At 40.5% G+C, this 22,804-nt stretch overlaps 1 protein-coding gene across 4 annotated transcripts in view; it reads left to right on the forward strand.

The window, feature by feature from the left end:
* EBF1 (EBF transcription factor 1) overlaps positions 1-22,804 on the forward strand; it is a 260,149-nt gene that overhangs the window by 191,494 nt on the left and 45,851 nt on the right. For all 4 annotated transcript variants that reach the window (XM_042826615.1, XM_042826616.1, XM_042826617.1 and 1 more), the window contains exon 10: positions 7,118-7,244. In XM_042826615.1, the coding sequence (XP_042682549.1) occupies positions 7,118-7,244 (127 nt within the window). The remainder of the gene's footprint in view (positions 1-7,117; positions 7,245-22,804) is intronic.

Here is a 22,804-nt window from a genome sequence, read left to right on the forward strand (position 1 = left end):
TTGTGTCTGAATGAAAAATACAGCCTTATTGTCCATCAGGTCCTCTATAACTTGAGTAAACCTTCCTTTCTTTGTTTCTCATCCATTTTTACTGTTGCTGCTTCTCCTAGCTACTTAAGTCTTCTCTTTTCCAGGCACAATATTAGATATGGAGTCTGATAGTCCTCATAAGTCTGTGGAATGTCAAGTCCCAGGAAGCACCACCCAAATAGCCACTTTCATGGGCAGAGTTCCCACTGGCCTCTCTGGCGTGGGATGGCAGCTCAAAGGAAAGGTTTAAGTTTTGCCTATATGGCTTTCTGAAAGAATATTGGAAGTTTTAATTAAAAAAAAAAAAAAAGATATTTTTAGGAGTGTAGTACTGGAATAAACAAGCTAAGAGACAGACCTGCCTTTCCAAACTGACTGAACAATTCTTGCCTAGTGACATGAGGAGCTTCTGATCCTTTGCCTTATATCTTATAGATATTAAATCAATATTATAGCTTAATTAATATCCAGTGCATTCTCCCTACTGATTCTATTGCACATACAGCAGTGTTTATTCCATATGAAGAGTATCCTCTAATGTCCTTCATGGGCTTCACGGTTCTCCCTCTATCTCATTCTTCAACTTGAGGACAAGTGTGGATGAAAGGGCATTGCAGAAAAGGAGATATTTTAAATGAGCCCTATTCTGAAACCCTCATGTGATCATGAAAGTGCCCCTTGGGTCCAGTGTAAGCATTTTGTGTGTAAGGATTGAAGCCATTACGGCTACAGACATTTTAAAAGGAAAGGTGAAGAGGCTGGGAGGAAATTGCTCTGGTTTTGGTACTGCAGAATTGGATCTTTCGTTACAAATCTTGATTCTGTTTATTAGTGGAAGCCATTAATTGGCAAATCCTAACCTCAGGTAAGTGAGTGCCGGTCAAAACATTGTTGATGATGCTTAGAAATCCTTGTCATAAAATTAATAATGCTATAGATGGGGCCCAGATCAAAGTCAGTCTGTTGCTGTAAATGCTGTAACGGGCTGCAAGTCGGCTTTGAGTCAGAACTATTCCACTATCTCTCCCTTAAAGAATTAGTTCTCAGTTTCACAACCCATGAGAATGATAGAAAATTCTATAGGGGAAAAGAGATTATTTCTAAAAGAAGCAGACAAACATGGTCAACAAGTGCAGAAAGGCATCAGCTGTCTAAATAACCCCTAAGTGATATTGATGTATAAATAATTGAAGTTACTCATACCAACCACATACGAAGTACAAAACAAGTTCTTTCATTTGCCTTCCCACGTCTAAAAATGTCTGGCATATTTCAGTGCTCAGGAAGAATATTTTTGCTTTACTTTAGTAGTGTAGACTTGAACTACCCATTTTCTGACTATCAGTATGATTGTAAACCTGGAGCAAGTCCATCCCAAGCTGCCAGACAGACCTGCTTTTGAACAGCTTATTTTGTAATTGAATTCAACAAGAATTCTTGATTTCTCCCTGTTGTTTCATGCATCCAAAGAACACATGGTTTTAACTGGGCTGCATAAAATCTAAACCAAAGCTAGACAGGAGGAAACTAAAGGAAAAGAGTGAGCACTCTGAAGTGTGTTCGCATGGATTTGTCCAGTATCACTTCAGATTGCAATTGCGGGTGGTTTGGGGGGATGCAGTCGAAGTTAAGTATCATTTTGCCACAGACTTTGCATAGGACCTTGGGCAAATCACATAATCTGCTTAAAGTTCAATTCCCTTTCTCCAACATCGTAATAAGATTAGCCACCTTCTTCAGAGAGGTGCTGGGAAGATAATTATCATAAAGGTCCTATATTGCTTGGATTTTATTATAGCAAAACCCATGTAAGTACCTGAGATGCATGGATATTTAAAGTATAAATCCTACCACTGTTGAGAAGCAAAGCTAAAAACCAAAAAATATCGTTCGCTTTAAGGGTGTGTTTGTTGATGTCAAGCAGCATATGTTATAAATAATTTGAAGTGTAAATAATATATTTTTAATTTATTTTACATGTATTCAAGTTTTGTAATTGAAATATTTATATGCTTGAAATGGAGTACACTGTTTAAAAAGGAGGTTTAAAATGGTTTCTGAAACACGTATTTATTATTTAAAGATATATTTTAGCTGTAAACACTCTAACGTAATTACAACCTTTCTCAGCCAGGGAGAACTAAATAAAAACTTAATTTGTCACATTAATTTTGTGCAGAAATGCAGATACCCTAAGCCAGTGGGTTCAATTAATCCTTAACTTCCATATTACTTTATAAAAATGACTTTAAGAGCCCTTGATATTTTTAGAATACAGCAAAATGAACCATCTGATGTCTTTTTTTTTCAAGGGACTTTTAGAACTGGCAGGGAAACAGTATTGGTATATCGTGTTCACATGCTGAATCTGAACAGACAACTCCCAGCAAATAGTCTGTTTGCCAGATAGACTCTGCCTTTCTGTTTGCCCAGTCCACAAACAGGAGGATTTGTTATTTAGTTTTTTACCCAGCACTGCACATTGCTGCAAATATCCCAAATCTGAGCTGCTGATAAAATCCTGTTATTGGGGGACCATAATTCCAGGAGTCGAGTTTCAGAGCAAGCACACATGATTGTGAAGACAAAATTAGTTTCTTATAAATATTCCACAATATTTGCTTAAAATGAGCTATTTCTTCAAACATTTTCCTGCCAAGAACATTCCTCCAGCTGCACAGAGTCAGCTGGAAACAACTTCTTTCTTTTATATTAAGAGAAGATGAAGCACTGAAACATCAGCTTTGTACAGCACAAAAACAGAGCTTCATTTTTTTAATGCTGCTGAATCAAATTCTGTGACACAGTTTTTTGTTTTGCTTTTCATGTTTGTTATTGATTTTGGAAGTCTCTCTTTTTGAGTGCTTATTTTGGAGGGCTGACTCATTTTTAAAAAATGAGTAGGCACCCTCATTCTGAAAGCCAAGGCTTATTAATCAGCATCTGGATACCCAGTACTGAGGCACGCGAAGCCACTGGTCACTTTTGAAAATAGATACCTTAAGGGTCCCGTTCCTACTGCAAGCCATTCATTACCTTCATTTTGTTGGATTTTTTTTTTTTTGTAATTCCTGTCCTAATAGTCCTCTTCACACAGAGTCCAAGTTAAATTTATGACCGATTGTCACCATTTCCCCAACCACAAACCAGAGCTCAAGCACGCAGAAATAAACTAGTGACTCAGATTAATGACATCTTCTTATTAAATGTCACTTTTCAAAAAAAGAAAGTAACCTGGCACTCTGAAGAGTGTGAAATGATGCTGTATCACAGAAGAATGTCTAGAATATATTAGCAAGCCACAGAAAGAGGCTTGTTGTACACAAACTAAATGTGTTCCAGATTTTGAAGGACACGCACCTCCGTCCATTCTGAATATCTCTAACTTGGCTTAGAACAAGTAAGAGTTTATATAAAACATCTAGTACAGATGCCAAGTACCAGACCAATTCACTTGAAAACCCCTTGGGAGAAGGGTGCAGTTGGTAGTTTTTGTCCAACTCCCGATCTTAGTTTACCAACTACTGGATCAGGAAAGGAAGTTGGATTTGGGATTCTGGCTGCTTGGTTTATCTCCAAGTCACAAGTTAGTGCATTGCTCAGGGTTTACATCTAAACACATGCTCAGAAATGTAGGTAATTCTTTCTTACAGATTCTTATTTCATGTCATGTTAGGTGTTGTGTTGTCTGTTAATGCAATATGTGTTTCCACCTGAGGTTAGAGCATCATAATGCCCACACTGGGTGGTTCATCTTTTCTGTGTATTGTATTTGGCAGTGGACAATGGCAGATGTCTATGAAAGCAATGGGGTGAACATATAATGATGTTTCTCAAGAAGTTCAACACTTTGGGTCTCGGAGGGCTCCAGAAATGGCATCTTTATGTTCAAGATCACCCAATTCTAATAGCTTACCTCTTCCGGGTGCTTTGCATGCAAATATTAGGCAGACTGTGCATTGAAAAAAGTATAATGTGTGTCAGTGTAAGAGGAGAAAATGTGCTAGCAAAATGTGGGAGTTCCCCTGATCACACCACAGGTCAGCACTTCAACAGAAAAATATGCCACAGTTCTGGAGTAGTTGAGACTTGTGGGTAGATTTGCTCTGGCTGTGCACCCAGATCCATGCAGCACCTGTGAATCACACTGACAGCAAAACAAATTCAGGATGGTACCCTGATGGTGTTGGGGAACCAGAGTTCAAGAACAGAGGTGGATTCAGATGACAGGTTTCTAAGTGTAATGACATTTTTTGTCTCTGAAATACAATTTCTTGAGCCAGCAACAATACAGGGGAATACTGGTATGTAACCAAGTTAGCTAGTTCCCTTTCTGTGGGCATGAGAACCAAATCTGACCCAGAAGGTCAGGTACTTCTAGTTCAGTGCTGCATTCCTGATAGTGGTCAGTGGTAGAGGTAAGGAGAAAAAGCTAAAGGAAGAGGAATGTGTATTCTCCACATACATCTTCCAGACTTCAGTTCCAGAGAAGAGAGGAATAAAATATATACTGATTATCCTAAACCATATAACTTTAGACATAATGTTCACCCTTTGGGAATGTGTGGGAGACAGTATTGTATATTTGTGGTTTTAAACACAGTTAAACTTATTTACTTCAGAGCACAAAGGAAAACCAAACTGTTTGTGGAGAACAAACCAGGAAACTTGCTTAACTCTCCCCAGCTCTCTGTAACAATGGACCATAAATAGGTCAGACATTTCTTGGGAACCAGTGAAGATGAGTATTGGAAAATGCCACAAATTATGTTTAAAGAACATTAAAGTGGTGACAGACCAGTAAATGTTGGGAAATTCAAAGATACAACCAGAAGCTGCCCGTATAGCTCATGCCAGAATGGGGGTGAGGGGCACACACTGGTGCAGTAAGACTAGCACGTTAATCTTCACTATTAAAATCCTTGGCTGTATTTACAATCATTTTTTCCTCTGAAAATGTCATGAATTTTTTCTCACCTTGCCAGTCCACCCAGCTGACTACAACTACCTGAGGGTGGGATTTATCTCAGCTGTGCTTGGCTGCCTACAGTTAAGCATCTAAATTTGTCACCTTGGTTAGCTGGAGAAAGGCAGATACTTCCAGGGAGCAGCTTATGCTAACTGAGAGGTGTCTACAACCATGGAAGGAAATTATTGTTGTGTTTCTGCTGACGATCGAGGGCATGTAGAGCATTAGCCTAGAGTTTGTGACTTTGGTCAGCTCAATTTTAAGGCAACTCAGTTTAAGTAAAAGGGATCCTCAGAGTTGTTTGTTTGTTTTGACCAGTAGATAGAGTGAGTAATTTGGGGAAAAAGGCATGTTCCTTTCAAAAATAAGTTCCTAAATCATGTAATTTCAAAGATCTCTTTGGAGCTCTCAGACAAGAACATTGATTCTTATGTGATCATTTCTAAAATGACATGGGTTGGGAGCTGATCCTATGATTTATGTGGAACTGAATAACGTTTGGAATATTTGATGCTGGTACTGTTGTTTTTAATCTTCAACTTGATCTAATACTAATTTTCTTATTTTAAATATGGAGAACTTCCTACTGTGAATGCCATTTCCTGCAGTAACACAGATGGCTCTGAGGCAGACATTCCTCTCCTTCTTTGTTTTTTTTTTGTTGTTTCGTTTTGTTTTGTGTTTTTACAGACTGCTTTGTTTGGGAATTTTAGCTTTGTTGGCAGTTCGTGATACATGCTTGGAGCAACAGTCCTGTGCCCTAAACGATGACCTGCTTAGAAGCCTAATTTTTTTATAGGATCTCACTGTGATTTTGAAATACTTCATTCCTGGTTAAAAATAAAGTCTAAGTCAGCTTTTATTAAAAAAATAAAAATTAAAAAAAAAAAGGCATTAAATTGTATTCCCTAATCCAGGATGTAAGTCAGCTGACAGCTCTGAGTTATTGTCTGCTTAGGGTACCTGTGGCTTTGATCACTGACAGGGGTGGTTGTGGGCCTGGTTGGTTGTGTTTTAAGGTGCCCAAGAGTAGGGTAGTGCATGTGCCAGAGCTGTATCTTGTTTGCTGGATACAGTCATGGCACTTTTTCTATGTACCTTTTTTACTTCTCCTGCCTGAGGTGGCAGAATGAGTGAGAAAATGACATTTCAGTGATGGGGAGAGCAGTTCTGTAGTTTCTGAACATAGCAAAAATTCTGAGTTAAAGTGCAAGAAACTAGTGAACTCCTGAATGGTTCTAATATTATTTTCAAGGACTGTGTTTTAAATCTAGCCAATAATCCTAACAGAGTCCAGGATGAGAAGCACTGTCCCATCCTTCTGTGTGGAGTACAAGAGCACTAATCCTCTTAGCAAGGAAGTTAAGTTTCCTATTTATTACCTGCACGTAGAGGAGACCTCTCAGAGGTGTGTCAGCCACAGTATCAGTGCCAGCCACTGTGTCAGTAGATGCAAACTTGAACAAATGGATAAATGTTTATATTTGGTACACCTCTTTTGAGGGCTTTGATCAGTTGCAAGGAAACACCCTGCATACTTCAGAAACGCAACTTTGCATTTCTGCGGTAATCAGTTATGCCTCCAGAAAATGAATAGGAAAGAGTCTCTAATTAAAACTGCAGCACATGGTGCTTTTGCAGTGTACAGATGTCAGCTGGGGACCAGTTTTAAAAGCCTGCCTGAGCTTGCACTGGGCAGCCAATCTCAGCTGAAGGGATGTCACATGCAGAACCATGCATCATTTATCAGTTAGGTTTGCTGGACACTGTCGTGACCCCAGAGTTCACCTGAGCAAATGTGAGCATCTTGCTGGTGTAAGCTAAAGCTGTTGCATTAAACCAGGGCTAATGCTTGTGCTAGGAAGCGAGCATCTGCCATGTATGAAAACAGAAATAATGTTGCTTTGGATGAGAAGGGAAAATGCTTGTAAATATTGTAGTCTCTGGCTTTTGTGTGGGTTACATTGTGACTGTATTCAAACATTGACAGGTTAATTACATGTTTCAAAGCTTGTTTACTGTGATCTCAGAGGAAAGTGTTATTAAAGAAGTGTTCAGCATCTAACAGTGCTTTGCCCCCCCCCCCCCCTCTTTTCTCTTCTCAATGTTTTCCTCTAGCTGATTACTCCTCATGCCATCCGTGTACAGACACCTCCCCGACATATCCCAGGGGTTGTAGAAGTCACATTGTCCTACAAGTCTAAGCAGTTTTGCAAGGGAACGCCTGGAAGATTCATTTACACAGGTAAGGATACTTTAGTGCCAGATATAATGTGGAGAAATAGGGTAGGCAATGTATCATGCTCACTAGGGCTTCAGCTTTCATCATTAAAAGCTGTACCATATTTTATTATTTGGGCTGAGCACGTCATTGAAGATACCAATATAAAGTTGAATTTCTGAAATGGAGGAATATAGAGATGAATCAGAAGGCATGCCAGTGTGGGGTGTTTGTTTGCTTGTTGATCCTCGCTGTAGGGCATCTCTTTACCTGAGAGCTACGGGTCTGAAGAAATGAGCCAGACACACAGTGTGTTCACAAACCTGCTTTCCAAGAAATAGTAGCAGCTAAAAATCTGCATCTCATGTTGTACCAGGGCCCAGCAAGTATTGAAAGCACAGCCTGTTTGCCTTCCCATTTCCTTATAACATACTCGCTTCTGGCTTCTGTGGGGGCCATGTGGTTTTCACCCCGGTCAGTGCTTCAGACATAATGACTTGCTGTGTTTTGGGCTGGCATCCCATACTGAGACCACTGAGAAGGGTGCTCTGGCCTGAAGAGGTATTGACAAAACTGCTAAGACATTACGGTAATGTAGATGTTAAATCACTCTCAGCAGTAATATAGATGGCATGGGAAATAAACCAAGTAGCAGCCTACCTTTTAAAGCAAACAAACAAACACTTGTATCTTTGATTCCTTGGAAGCTATGCATGCTTTGAGAATTAACAACTTGCTCCAGGTTTGGATGTGCTTGTTGTTTGAGCCATAGTGCAGACAGGGCTACTGCTTCTGTAACTGTTTGCTTGAAGAACATCATCACAATCCAGTGCAATTCCTTGCCTCATCTTTGACTGCACCTCAAACTTTAAGAATAATACGCCACATAAGTACGTATTATGGATCATTCTGAATTACATTGGGCACGTACATTTATCCAGCTGGGAGTGTACACCCAGGAGCTCAAGGCAGAGGATGGACTTCTGTGCTCTGATTAACAAAGCTCTCATTAGATTTCTTTAACGCAGTGCAAGTTGAACAAAGGTGATATATAAAGCTTTCTTCTTGCAAATACTCTCTCCTCTGTTTGGAATTATGTGCTGGTTTTTTTTTTTTGTTTTATTTTGTTTTTTTGTAGGTCTTAGTATTCACAGAATCACAGAATCACAGAATCACAGAATCACCCGGGTTGGAAGGGACCTCAAGGATCATGTAGTTCCAACCCCCCTGCCTAGCAGGGCCACCAAACACACACATTCAGATCAGGTTGCCCAGGACCCTGTCCAACCTGGCCTTAAACACATCCAAGGACGGGGCATCCACAACCTCCCTGGGCAGCCCGTTCCAGGGCCTAACCACTCTCCTTGTATAGAACTTCCCCCTAACATCCAACCTAAATCTTCCCTCCTTCAACTTCGATCCATTTCCCCTAGTCCTGCTGTTGTCAGCCCTTTTGAAGAGTTTACTCTTTATTCACCTATTCTTATTCACCTATTGCCTCATTCACTAAGCAGCAGACTTTGCTGTGTGTTCTTTGTGAGTGATATGATTTCAACAGTGTGTGGGAAGTTCATACATTGAACAATAATGCATAATACCATAAAGTTACTTAGGGTTTGAATGTGCTGGAACAAAAGAAAAAGGAAAAGGGTGAAATTGCCAGCTGGTGCAAATTGGCAGTGTGCACCACATGAAGGTGTCAGCCGGAGCTCTGGACAGTTTCACTGTGAATCCTTTCCCTTCCTGACTTCGTACAGTAAGCTGTGCTCTCCTGCTTGTTGGTAAGCCACTGGGCTGGCTGCAGTTTGGCCAGTGAAATGGAAAGTGTGCATGCGAAGTGAGAGACAGGGAGGAAACCTGACCCTTCTCGACTATACAAGGAAATTTATGGGGACTTCTTTATGCAATTTAAATGGTAAAATGGCTCGGACCCATTTTGTTTTTCTTTTCAGATCACTGTTATATAGCTTTTCTAGGAGAAAGAAAGAAGAATGGCAGTTTAGCCTGCTTGCCCAAAAGCAGATGGTTGTATGTGGAAATAAGTTGTGCCAGTAGGGAAAGTATTTCCATATATGCCTTTTCAGGTTAGTGTTTGAAACACATGATTTTTCATTCAATAAACAAAAGTTATGAAATACTAAACAACAATGACAGAATCAAAGGTGATCCAATCTACGGACAATTCTTGTACTTACACAGCTTTTATGGAGTGGGGGTGGATATGGAAATGCTGTTGTGACTGAAATGGTACCTCCCACAATTTGCATCTTTTCAATCCTTTCACAGGCAGCCTGATCTTAAATGTGTCTTTTTTTTTAAAGGACTAAATGAAACTAAAATAAAAACAATTAATGCATCCTGACCTTCAGAAGTGCCTTCCAGCCCTTTAAACAAAATGCAGGTTCGGTACACGCCTGCCGATTAGTTTTAGTTAATTGAAAATTATAGGATTGACCCAAGAGGAAAATTTTGTTTGCACTCCAATCACTTCTACAAATTAAGGAAAATTACCACAATTTTGTTTAGCTAAGGTTTCACACTGAGTTCACGAAATTAGCTCAGCCATCCCAACAAAGTCAGCACTTTGTTAGTGAGCACTAGAAAAAAACTAATAGTCTATGGTGTGTACAAACGAAGCATAGAAAAAGCTATGATGCTTTAGAGAACTAGGCCAAGTGTTTTTAATTAGGATTATTGGTTCATTGTAAGTTTTGAAGAACAATCAAACTAGCAGATTAGCTGTTTCTTTTAAAGCTAGAATTTCTTACCATTCATTTTTCCCATGAGAACTTGTTTTAACTCCCACATAGCACTATTTTTTTTTTCTTTTTTTTTCCTTTTTTTTTTTTATTTTTTTTTTAACAAGGCCTGCAGGAAATGGACCAATTGGAAGTTGGGATGCAGTAACATTCCCCAGCATCACTGCAGCCGATGGGAGTTTTTCACAATGTTCTTCAGTGAACTCAGTGTTCTGGAACATATTACAAAACCACAGAGGCCAAATGTTTTCTCAGAGGAGTTTGGCCTCTGTTTTTGGCCGAAAACATTTCGGCATCACTTGCTGCTTATTTACCCTGCTATTAAGAACAAGAAAAGGGGAGAGGAGAAGAAGGAAAAAATAAAAAAGGAGAGTGTGTGAGAGAGAAAAAGACCTGGGGTTTGTGGGCGGTGCAGGAGTCGATCGAGCGTAGTTTCCTTTCTGGTGAGAATGTCCCTGCTCGTTAATGGACCCATTTTGTGGTCAGGTCTCATTTAGAAGAAATTATTTTTAATCAGCGTTCAACAAAATATCCCCTCAAGCCACCTGGCTGTAAACTGTTTTTTTCTTACTGTTAAGTACTTAAGTTCTCAGAAGAAAATACCTAGTGACCCATTAATTTTAGCCTTTTTTTCCCCATTAACTGCAACTAACTTAGTAACGTGATCTCTAAGTAGTCCATGTGCCATCTAAGAATCAAAGTCACATATATACAGAGAAATCCTGGATTTTGTAATTATTTCTGGAAGAAATATACCAGTGTAGCTCTGTGCTTTACAAGAAGACTTTTCTATTTCCCATCTGCAAAGCAGTGTATTAGCATGCACATGCAGAGCAGTTATTTCTTAAATTTTGAGCTTTGACATTCCAGAGAGAACATTATTAGAAATACAGAAATATGAATACATTTTACCTCTGTGTTCACTTCGGAATTATATTGAAAAGTCATACTGCACCCAGAAGTATATGAGCCAGTGAAGCACCATGCTGGTCAGTGTTTCCTTGGGGAATCCTTTACCTGTAAATCTATTCAGACACTGAAGAGCAGCAAATGAATTTTTCTTCATGTCACAACTTAGAAATTATGTGCCACTAATTTATTTTAGGACTGGAAAAGCTAAGATAAATGAAGAAGCCATTATGGATACGTATCCCTGGGTAGTTTGTCAAGGCAACTCAGAGAATATATGGTTGAATTAAGGGATGAGAATTGACACTGTTTTTTGACACCTGGCCAGGCTTTTGAGATTTTTGGTGCGTGGTATTTATTTATTTATGATGGACATCGTGGACAGTGTGATTTTCATGGATGAATTTTGCTGTGCATGGTAGCACCAAACGGTGTGGTCTGAGTGGGACTGCACTGTGTAAGTGAAAGGACGGTTGTGCTCACCACGTGTTGGAAAAGATATTCCACTTATGGTGCATCCAAAAATGAACTACTTTGTGCCACCACCTGCTCCATTTAAAGGTTTGTGCTTTTGTTCCCAAACTAGAGCAGCAGATTAGTAGGGGGCCAGAAGTACGTGGCTTTGTACTAAGCTATGAACATGTGACTAATTCAGATCCATGGTGGTTGCTACCCCAAATACTGATTTTTTATTATTATTATCTTGCAAATTGGTTATATGGTTGGGTGTGGATTGGAATTTAGGAATGTTTTTCCTTTGTATTAGTCTTGCTTGGAGACCGTTGTGTGTTGACAGCATGTGACTGGATGTGGTACGACTCCAGAAGTGCTGCTAACAGTAATGGGGAACGTAGGGTCAGCGTCATAGACTATCAAACAAGGCTTGCTGAGCAGTGTGACTGACTGAGGTGTTGAGTGCCAATCTGCCAGAGCAGAATAGAGTAGTTCAGTTGGAAGGGACATTCCAAGATCATCTAATCCAACTGCAGTAATTGTAATGAAGGCAAACTCCTAGTGGAACACTGGAGAGGCTGGTCATATTTGCATTGCACTTTTTGGCTATTGTGTGTAGAGCGGTGTAGAAATGCTGGCCGTCTGCAGGCCAGGGGCTTTGCAGAATTTCTGGGAAACCACCTCTTTCACTGGAATGTCTCAGGGCTTCTCAGAGAACTTTTCACTCCCCCAGTTGTTACAAAGAAGAGATAGCCTCATGAGGAAAAACTCCTGCTCCATCCACATCTCACCCTTTACTTACTTCCAAAAGCAGTTGAGTTTGTGTACAAACAGGAAGAGCCTTGCAGTTCACAGATGATTTAAGTAACATTTTCAAAAGCAGATTTTTTTGGTGGCTTTATGTTTTTGTCTTTTTTTCTCTTTAGATGGTTTAATTTACTCAAGAGTGGGGGTAGTTGTTAATGAGAATCATTCTCTTCATTTCTAAAGTCAAATACCTCCAAGAGTTGGATTTGATGATCCTTATTGGGTCCCTTCCAACTCAGGATATTCTGTGATTCAATGATTAAAGGTAAGAGACCAAAAACTACTCATTGCCATTAATAATTTCAGTCTGTGACCACAGAAGCAAAGGTCTAGGTCATGTTCACAGATCTGCTCAGAATTGGAACCACTTATACCACGATTTCTTATCCCTAAAGTTTCCAGTCCAGTAAAGCTCCAGCAATTCCTTTGCAAAATTTTCTGCTATCAAGAAGACACCAAGGTTCAAAAGATGCATAATCAATGAAGTAATCAGCCTTCAGAATGGAGAGTTCTGGAGTTTGTAGATTGAAAAAATAGTTGGTAAGAGACAGACTGGCTGTCAAGAGATTCCTGGAGCCTCTCTGGAGCCTCATTAGTGGGTGGGCTTGACCCTTACACCAGCTAACCTTGGCCATAGCTGTGTATCTTGTATGTAAAAGCCTAGTGACAGTAATTCTCAACATCAGTAGTACACAAGCTTATTAGTTTTACAGTGCTCCATGTGTTTATTATTAAATCATGAGCACTTAAGTAGCAGATTAGTATATATGAGGAGAGAAGGCCACCATCAACAGAACAATAAAAATAAATAGAAAAGCCAGTATCTCTGTACTGTCTTGGATTTTATCCTGATATGTTTCTAAAATTCTTCATCCTCAAAGATATGATGACCATTAATCTGAAGTGAAATACAGAACAAATCAGTTCTCTAGAAAAGTGGCCAGAAGCTAGGAAACGAATGCCATTTGTTTTTAACAGCAGTTTTAACTGCCCTTCACTGATAAATAGAAAAGAGGTGTGTTAGAATAAGAAGTATCAGATATCCCGGAGCTAAATAGCCACAGAGTGCTAGAGAAGAGCCAGCGCTTTCCCTGGGAACACGGGAGGCATTGAATGGTGTGCAGAGCTCAGGTGCAGACCTGCCATTGGACTGAAGTTGCACGATGCTCCTGGCTTTCTGCTACTGTAAGGGTTTTCTTTAAGCGCTGAAGGTCTGGGTTCATCATGCACCTAAACCAGTTGTCTGATCTTAGATATGACCTGCCATGGAAAGAGGAAGTTGTCCTCAGGAAATCCCTAGCTGAATTTAAGGTTGAACTCAGCCCTTTCTGAGTTCCAGTCCATTAACTTAGCTGCTCCGCTGAGCCTATGCTACTGCCTTGTCTGCTCCTGTAAATAAACTAATAAATAGTTGCACTTGTTTTGGTGCAAGAACTTAACATTTATTATTTAGTCGTGGAGTTGGTGTGAAAGTTGCTGCAGAGGCAGCTTTTTACTGTTTGTTAGTATCTGTACGGTGAAGTGTGGACTGTTGGCAGGGTAGAATATTAAGAATATTATTAGGAAAGGTTGTTGGTTTAGTTTTCAGAAATTGAGGAAAGGAAGCTGGGAGGAATCAGAATTGATTGCAGGGAAAAGAGTATTATCAGACAGAGGGGAGGCGGTGAAGGTAGACTGGAAAATCCCTTTTGTATGCTAATAGGAACACAGAACCCGCATATCTTTGGTATTTCTTAAACACTGGCAGCACCATAACACACTGCAAGAAACAATCACTAAAAGTGTGCAGTGTACCTGTAGGACAGCTGCAAAATGAAAGCAATTACAGCAACCGTCAGAATAAAGCTGGCTGTGAAGGAAACATATTATTTTGCATATTTTATGTATACACTTTCCAAGAAATATGACCTTTATTTTCTAGTTAGAGGGAAGTGCAATCAGAGTGTACGCAGCAAAGGGTAGCTGGATCATTAAAAAGAATATTTTCTCTGATATTAGGAGTCTAAATGGGCACTAGTCCTTATTCACAACCTTGGCTTTTTCTGTCTGCCCTGAGTTAATAAGTGATAAGGCCAAAAGAGAAATAAATCACTGAGGTCCCTGTCCAAAGAAAACATATTGACTACAGCCAAGCAAATAACAGCCCATAACCAATGGTCCCATTCATCATTCATGTAATAGGGATATAAAGTATTCCCTACCTATGAAACCATAGAGTAGGAAAAAGCCTGATAAGCCCCCAATCTAAGCTATGTGATTTGATTATTAAAGGACATGAACTGTTTGTCACCTACCTTTAATCTTTAAGATGTGTTGCCATTTCTAAACTATAAATTTGTGGTAAAGGATTAGAAAGCTATTAACGATAAAGGTATAAACTAGAGTTTATAAGGAATCCAGCAATTGTCATGCAACCCTCTAGACCCTTGGAACCTTAACCCAATGAATGTGATATAACATAGTTATCTGACCTTCAAAGCCAATAAACCATTTTTTGCTTTTCAAGTTCTAGACTTGCTCCATGATAAATTAGCCCTCTGAATTCTCAAAAATAAGCCTTGTAAATTCTTTTATTTATCCCCACCCCAAAACCTTTACATTTTCATGCCTGTGCTTCAAAACTCCCTTATTCCAGACTGAAATTATTAATCTTTTTTTCTTATTCTTCTTCTTCTTTTAGCTCATGTCAATTGATAAGATATTATTCCCTCTTTTTTTTTTTTTTTTTTTTATTCTTTTTTTTTTTTTTTTTTTTTTTTTTTTTTTTTTTGTAAAGGCCAATAAAACAGAGAGGTGAGATGAATTTCTAAAAAGCCTGAATTGTGTTCTCTTGCTACAGGAGCTTCACTGTCTTCTTTTGTAATGCATGGATATTCTGATTAGACAAATGCCACAACAATGGGCAGTTCATAGTCACAGCAAGGGCTGCTGTGCTCAGCTTAATGTGTTTTCGTTTTGTGCCCTGGAGAGAGGAACAGGGCACTTTCCTGGTCCATAAAGCAGCTGCTCATTGCCACTGAAATTTTTCACAGACTATTAGAAGGGAATTCTGGCTGTCCTGTGTGTCTGTATTTACCTGTCTCATCTTTCCTGCACTTCTCAGGGGGTGCAGCAGTTTTTGGTTTCTGCCTGGAACCGCCTGCAGGATTTACTGTGTGGTACTGAGAAATGACTAAACCATGGGCCCTGATGTCAGAGGTGCCTGAGTAGATAGGGAAAGATGTCAGAATGTGAATTTAATGCATAACCACTGGCTCTTGCACAGCCCTACCTGCGAAACAGGCTCCTTAAGCTGTTAATCCTTAATCCTTTGAGGTGCTTGTTAATGGGGCCTCATTTTGCCTAGGCATTTAGTCATTCCAGTGAATGTTCAGCTGACTCTGACATTGTGGTGTGGAACCACAGTTCCCCAGGGGCAGGACTTGGGCAGCCTCACTTGTTTTGAGCTTTGTACTAGCATCCCTATTCAGCCAGGAACACTTACCTAGCCTGGTTAAAGCTTGCTGACAGCAGTGACTGCAGAGTAGATATGCCCCAATACAGCCTACAGATTCTGGCTTTTTTTGTTAACATATAGATAAAAGGAAAATCTTGTACTTGTAGCCTTTCATCTTAGTGGATGCAAGAGCAATTTATTGCATGGAGTGCAAAGTTCTTTGTACTTTTCTGCTATCTTGCAAGAACTCACGCAGACTCTTCTGCTTAGTTATGAAGACATCAAGTGCATAAGTGGGGTGGTCGGCTGTGGGGCCTGGGTAGAAATGCTGGAAACAATTTTGTCCCGGTATGGTTTAATGCTGGCGGCTTCTCAGTCCTGCTGGAGACACTGAGGAGTTGCCTCCTGTGCTAACATGCACTTTTTATTTTATTTAAATCAGAGCTTGACTATTTCTGTGTGTAAGGCATTGCAGGCGGTGGGGCATGCCCTTGTAGGCACTGCTATCTGCAACTGTGTTGCTGCACTGCAGGAGCCAACTGAGGGGAGGACAAAAGCAACTCAGAAAGGAAGGGAATTGTAACCACGGTGTTTTAAATGATCTGAGACTTTTGGCAATAGTCCATGTTTATTTCATGATAATGGTTGACTAATGCCTTACATCAGATAGAATTTTGTTAAGGATTTGGTCTGTGCAGGTGTTTCAGCAATCTCTGCAAACTCCCCTGGAGCCTTCTGGCAGACCTCTGTCAGCAGCCAGTTGCTGATAGTGGTAAGCAGGAGCATGGTGGGCTTAGTACTAGCCTTTCTACTGCATTTTTTTAAAGATCTCTTCAATCCTTTCCCCCTTCAAAAAAATCTCAAGCCCCATTGTCTAATATACGAGGGCTGCTCTGAAAATAACACCTTCCATTTTTCATTGTTGGCCCAAAATGTCAGAAGCAGATGTTGATAGGATGGCAGCAGAGGTTGAATCTTCCCACTGATATTCCATTTCATTTTGTTGTCGTGTGACAGATGGCAGCAGAGGAGCTGTCTGACAAACTGGCTTCTGACATGGAATTGTATATGAAGCAAAGGAGTAGAACTGAATTCCTTCATGAGGAAAAAATTACACCAATTGACATTCATTTCTGAATGTTTATGGAGACCAAACGGTGGTGTAGTGCAGTGAGGTGGTGAGTGGAGCATTTCAGCAGTGGTGACAGTGACAGTGGGTCACCTCTTCTGGTGCAGGTTGTTAGGAGCATGGCATGCAGACTCTTGTTCATTGCTGTTTAACAATGTTGAAAAGCAGTGTTTTGTAGCAGGGAACTTACTCTACTAAATAGTGTTCTTGTGCTCTTCCTATCAGTTGTTGTTTCCATGGAAATAAATAGGAGGCTTTACTTTCAGAGCAACCTATTGTAGAGGAAATGCTAAGTCATGGCCTGAAGCAGTGATTGAGCTCCTGGTGGGAAGGCAGGGCCAACTCAGGGGAGCTCAGGTGTTTGCAATGCTCCTGAGTGACAGAAAGGAGTGAAGCCAGGATCCACCCTTTCTCAGACCTCATTTAAGGGCTGGCAGTGGAGGTAAGGCATCTTTTACTGGAGATCTCTGCCTACCTGAGGCTTTCCAAAGGTAAGCAGTTTTCCTTCTTTTGATTCTGTGTCCATAGCTGTAGCATTTGGGCTTGTGTTTGTTTGCTGTAGCCTAGGGTTGTGCTTCTCTGCTATTATTGCTGTACTTTCTATCACATTATAGCATTACAGCATTTCACCTATGTATAACTATAAACTATAGTTATAAATATAATACTATATTCCTTGAAAAGTTTTCACCATTGTTCTGTTGTGGGCTTTGCAGTTAATTATAAAAGCATAAAACAAACAATACTCAGTCCTGCCAAACCAAGCACATGCAAATCTATCCTTCTACAAGGTAGGGCACAACTTATTCACGTCACAAACGTGGTAGCATGATGCAAATTGGGCTGTGGTTGTGCAGTAAGTCAAATATTCTGCTTGAATTTGTTTCGTACATACAACTGAGCAGAAGACGTTTCATAGCATTTTTTTTTTCCTCAAGGAAAGAGGTCAGATATTGCAATAAGGAGCCCAGATTGGAACAGTCACCATTGCAGAGCCTATAGTCTTGCCTAGTTTGCCCTAATTGATTTGCATGGCCATCTCCATGGTTACTTCATCTTCTTTACTTTTCCTTCTCTCTCTTCCCTCCTAAATGTTATTTCTCACCTTTTTCCTGTTGTCATAAATTGTGGTTGGCATTTTGCATTAAGAGCTGCAGGCTTGAACTGCTTTTGCTTAGCAGCAGGTGTTAGCATTGGTGGTTAACATGAGGAAACCACATTTGCAGAAGACAGAGAGTTAATTTAAAAAAAAGTAGAGAGAAACTCCACAGAACCAACAAATGATGGCATTTCTTGTAGTCCTTATGGAACAGAAAATGCATGTGGAAATTAAGATGTTGTAACAACCATCTAGCAAAGATAAACATTAGTTGAAACAGAAAGTAGCACAAAACTCTGTTTCAAATCAGTGAAAGTTGTGGAGCAAAACCTGTGATGTCTGTGAATAATGGTGCAATTTGCCATCAAGTTTTAGTACTGCAGCCTCTTCCAAGTTGGGCTTTGTCCCTTTTCAACCTGATGAGTCCTTTTTAGCATCATCTGCATAAGAGTTAGGAATCTTGTGGCTGCAGCAGCTCTGCGTTCGGAGCTGTGGGATGCAAACCCCTGCCTGTCTCAGCTCCATCGTAACACTGGGTGCATCTCCACTAGGAAGGTCTTCCCTCTGCCTCTTGCCTGCAGATGGGCTCTAAACAAGTGCTTAGATGTCCATTGGGATGCCTGAAGCTGCATAAAAGTTGCTCTCTCTATGGCCCATGTGCTAGGGTCTGCGTAGGAATGTTGCCACAAGCATTATAATCCCATGATAATTTCTGAAATACACGAGCTTATTGTCCCTCCCTCCTCTCTTTTTTTTTCTTTTTTTTCCCTCTCCTGCATTATATCCCATTCCTGGTTTTCTGTGAGATGCTTTGTATAGAAGATGAGGCTGACTAATTAGAAGCACCTCCTTTGTATGCTCAGGCAGTTCTAGCAGTAAGCTTGGATTTGTAAGAATGAAAGGCAAGATTTTACTGCTGGAAGTAAGCATGACTTCATGTTGAAAGGTCACTTGTGCAAGGGAAATGTAATTTTTGAGAGGTAGATCTCTGACTGGTTTCACCACTCCAAAAAAAAAAAAAATTCTCCCCAAAGTTCTTCAGCGTGTTGAGCACAGCTACTGGAAATAACAGTTACATTGTTGTTCCTAAAAATAAGTCTTCGAGTAGCCCTCATATTGAAAAACAGTAATATTTTCCCTGCCTGTTTTTAATTCTGCTGTGCTTTTGTTTCCCTTAAATCTTGCATTGAAGACTGCTTGTCATTTATTTAAAAGGAAAAGAGTTTAGTTTGCCCGTTTGCCTTTGGTTGTGCTTTCCCTCAATGGTTCTGTCAGTTTGGGCTCTGTTATTGATAGAGGGGCTCTCAGGGCTGGGTGTAAGTCTGGTGGGTCAGGGACTGAAACAAGAACCTGTGCTAAGTGTCTTTTGTTCTGGAATGAAGAATTTAATTCAGACCTCCCAAAGACAAAGCCAGTAGGCGTGTGGTTTCTTCTTTGCGTTCATCTTTGCATCACTCACACATCCTGTTCAAAAGACAAATGAATCTGATTTATAAGGGAAGGGGGGGATATGACGCCCTCCCCTCTCCAGTTTTCCCCCTCAGACTTCTTGTCACATGCTGACTAGAGCTGGGAAATAAGGGTATTTTTGAGGACTGAGAATTTGTTTTCTGGCAGTGAGTTTCCTCGTAGTGCTTTGCTCCCCATGAATCTGTGCACACATCTTAGCTGGGGTGGTCTGTTTGCAGGAAGACTTAGAGAGTTCTATGGAAAGTGGAGTTTATATTTGTCTTTGCCTGGAAAAAGGGATGTAAAACTTACTGACGGTTATTAGAAACTGAAAATACTTGTGACTCAAAACCAGCTAATGCACAGGTGAGGTAATGCCTGTCTGTACATAGGCTGTAAAATGCAGAATTGGAAGTGTGTAACAATCTACTTTCTGTGCTCGGTCTTAAAGCAAAACATTAGTCAGACAAAAATATTTGATCAATACTTTCAGTTAGCAACTTAATTGGAGAGTAATGTCTCTTTGGACAGTTGCTGGGGGGGAATGACTTGTTATGAATTATATTTTTCAGAGGAACATGGTTTACAGGGCATGGTGCTGATGGGTTGTTGGTTGGAAAAGATCGCTACGATAATTTAGTCCAACCTTAATGATTCTGTGATTCTTCCCACTGGATTACTGATACCCACGTGCAAAGGAGATGGTGGGCTTGCTCCTTGGGATACCTGAGATGCTGTGTGTAATCAGATGAAACATATGTGAGCAGGAATCTATACAATTTAAAGCAGAAAACCCCAGGATTTTTTTTCCCCTTTAAACATTTTATTCATGTGTTATAAAACATTGAATGAAGATTATTCTACCCCCCACTGTTCTGTCTTGTAATTCTGCAGTAAGTGTGAATGTAGCAGTTATAGCTGATATGTAGGGAGCAGCCAATATGCTGTGCTGTGGCCAGGAGCAGCCAGGCAGATTGCATGCAGTTCTGCAGAATTCCTCTGACTTCAGTGGGAATCTGCATTATCCTTTTGTGTTACATAATTGCGGTCCTTGGGATCGCTTAAAATTATCATTGCTTTCTGTGCAGCCCCTTAATACTTACCCTACGTGTTCTATGGGATAATGTACACAATTTTACAATAACTGTGTAATTAACTCACTTTGCTGCTCCCCTCTCCAGGGAAACTCATGCTTCTATTAATGCTATTAGGAAGGTCCTATGCATAGAACAAAGAAAGTGGTGCAGCAGATGAGTTAACATGATTTGATTTGCAGATGCTTTAAACACTTAGCAGGAGACAGCTACGGAAGCTAATTAAATCACTCTAAGGTGCACAGGATTATCTGCTTTGTAAGAAACAATTTCAGTGAATTATGGTCGCCCTTTAGCTGAGGGAAAGTAAAAAAGCATATTTGTTTGGAATTAAATTTCCCACACCATGTGCCCATCAGACCTCTCTTTCCTCACTACTCCTAAAATAGGGGTCTTTTGTGGGGAATATTTTCTAGGAACTTGAGTTTGGGTTCTGTAAGAGTGGCGCTGCTTCCAACTTTCTTTCGTGAAATTTTTCCGACCTGGCTATTGATTAGAACCTGTCTTTAGGCAGTGTCTTGAGTGAAAAAAATTGTGTTGGTACATTCACTACCTCTCAGATACTGCATCTTATTTAGTGTACCGGAATTCCCAGTTTAAAGTAATCACAAAATTTATGGAGAAACGGATAAAAAAGGTTGTAAAATATCGATTTGGGGAAAATAATAACACAACTCATCTATAATAAGAAGAAAAATGAAGCAATAATTCAGAGGTATTGAGCGACTTGCTGCTGGAAGTATTGATCCGATGCTTTAGTGTGCAACATCACACCTAACATTGCAATGGCAGAGCAACACTGCATTCCCCTGCTCGTTATTTCACTATTGCCTTGTTCCATGGATCCTGCAGAGCCAGGATTGCCAGCAGGGAAAGAGAGGAGCCCCCAGAATAACCACAAATCTGTAACATCTTTGTGTCGCAGCATCCTGCTGTAACAACATGCAGACATTGTCCTCTCATGCCTGTCTTACCTCATGGCAGTCCTGTGGCGTGGCTTTGCTGGAGTTTTATGCTCTTGATCTCTTTGCTCTATCTCGTGTATTGCCTGTGCTCTGTATAACTGGGACCTCTGTGCTATCTTTTTTGATTGCACACGATCAGAAATGATGTGCTGAGGAAACACGCTTTTCTTAAATATTGACTTTCAGGATCTGTGTATAAACATTCCAAATGATATTGCAGTGCTTCCTTGCTGTGGCAATAAGCAAACATTGAAAAAAGGTCAGCAAAGGTCAGTGGAATTGTAGAATGAACACTCCAATGTTTCCACAGCATTAAACTCCACCGTGCAGCGTTGCCTTTCTGTTTATCTGGTCACATCTGCTGAGGTATTACGCTTGATGGTATGGCATAAATAATTTAGCAGCAAGATTTTTAAAAGGAGGACTGATAAAATGTATCTATGAGGGGAGGGGAAAAAAAAATTAGAAGTTGTGCAAGGTAAAAATAATAGTTCACTCCTGGAACAGGGCAGTGTTTTAGCTCTCTTAAGGCAGACGTGCTTCCTGTTCTGAAGAAGCAGCTGTGTGAGCGCCTGCAGACTTGCTGCATCCCTGCAGTCATTACTGAGAAACATGAACTGTTCAGGTGAGTGAGCTCTGACCAGATCAGACCTCCTGCAGATTTCAGTGCACATCGATGAGTTGTATTGGCGCTGGATCCGTTCTGCTGGGCGTGCAGGGTTTGTCCTCTTCACCCCCTTAATCCACTTGGAGGTGGGGGAGTGAAATGGACGCTTCTGGCCGGGGGAAGGGAGGGAAAAATGAAAGGAGGAAAATAATCTGTGGCTGATTTAGAGGCTGAAGCAAAATTGCTTTCTGTAAGACCCTGCAGTAAGAAAGACTCTTGAACCATCAGTACCAAAGCAAGTACAGGTCACCATGGCCACAGCATCACACCACACACCACTCTGGCACAGTTCTTCCTCTATCAGTGTGTGTTTCTATGGGCATTGAGGGCTGAGGAACAAGCTGCAGCCCTGGGAGGTTACAGTCTTTTCATTTGCATGCTTGCAGGCCTACGCTGGCTCAGGAAGGAGAAAGCATGCAGTTGTTTTTGTAACCTGAATAACATTTCTAGTCTAGAAATCCCAAAGGAAAAATCATTGTCAAGTTGGCAGGTTACGATGGCATGATGATAAATGAGTGAGGTGTGTGTTGTGGCTCTGTGGGGACATGCAGGATGAAGAAAGCCCTCTTCTCTTAAGCTCTTTGCATCTACAGTCAGGAAGGGACAATTACAATCTGAAGATGTGCCCTTGCTGAGTGCTATCCTCTGGAAAGAGCTATGGCCATGCATTTCTACCCCCTGAAAGAATTATTTTCTTGAGAGTCTCGTGAACTAGCATCCATTTAAGCCATGGCAATGCTTGTGTATTTTTCTGCCTTCACTGATTACAGCCACAGGACAGACAAAACTGTGTGTTATGGCTAACACAGGAAATGAT

This window comes from Centrocercus urophasianus, unplaced genomic scaffold (assembly GCF_019232065.1).
Source record: "Centrocercus urophasianus isolate 14NV4802_14NV808 unplaced genomic scaffold, USGS_Curo_1.0 seq_26, whole genome shotgun sequence".
Lineage (NCBI taxonomy): Eukaryota > Metazoa > Chordata > Aves > Galliformes > Phasianidae > Centrocercus > Centrocercus urophasianus.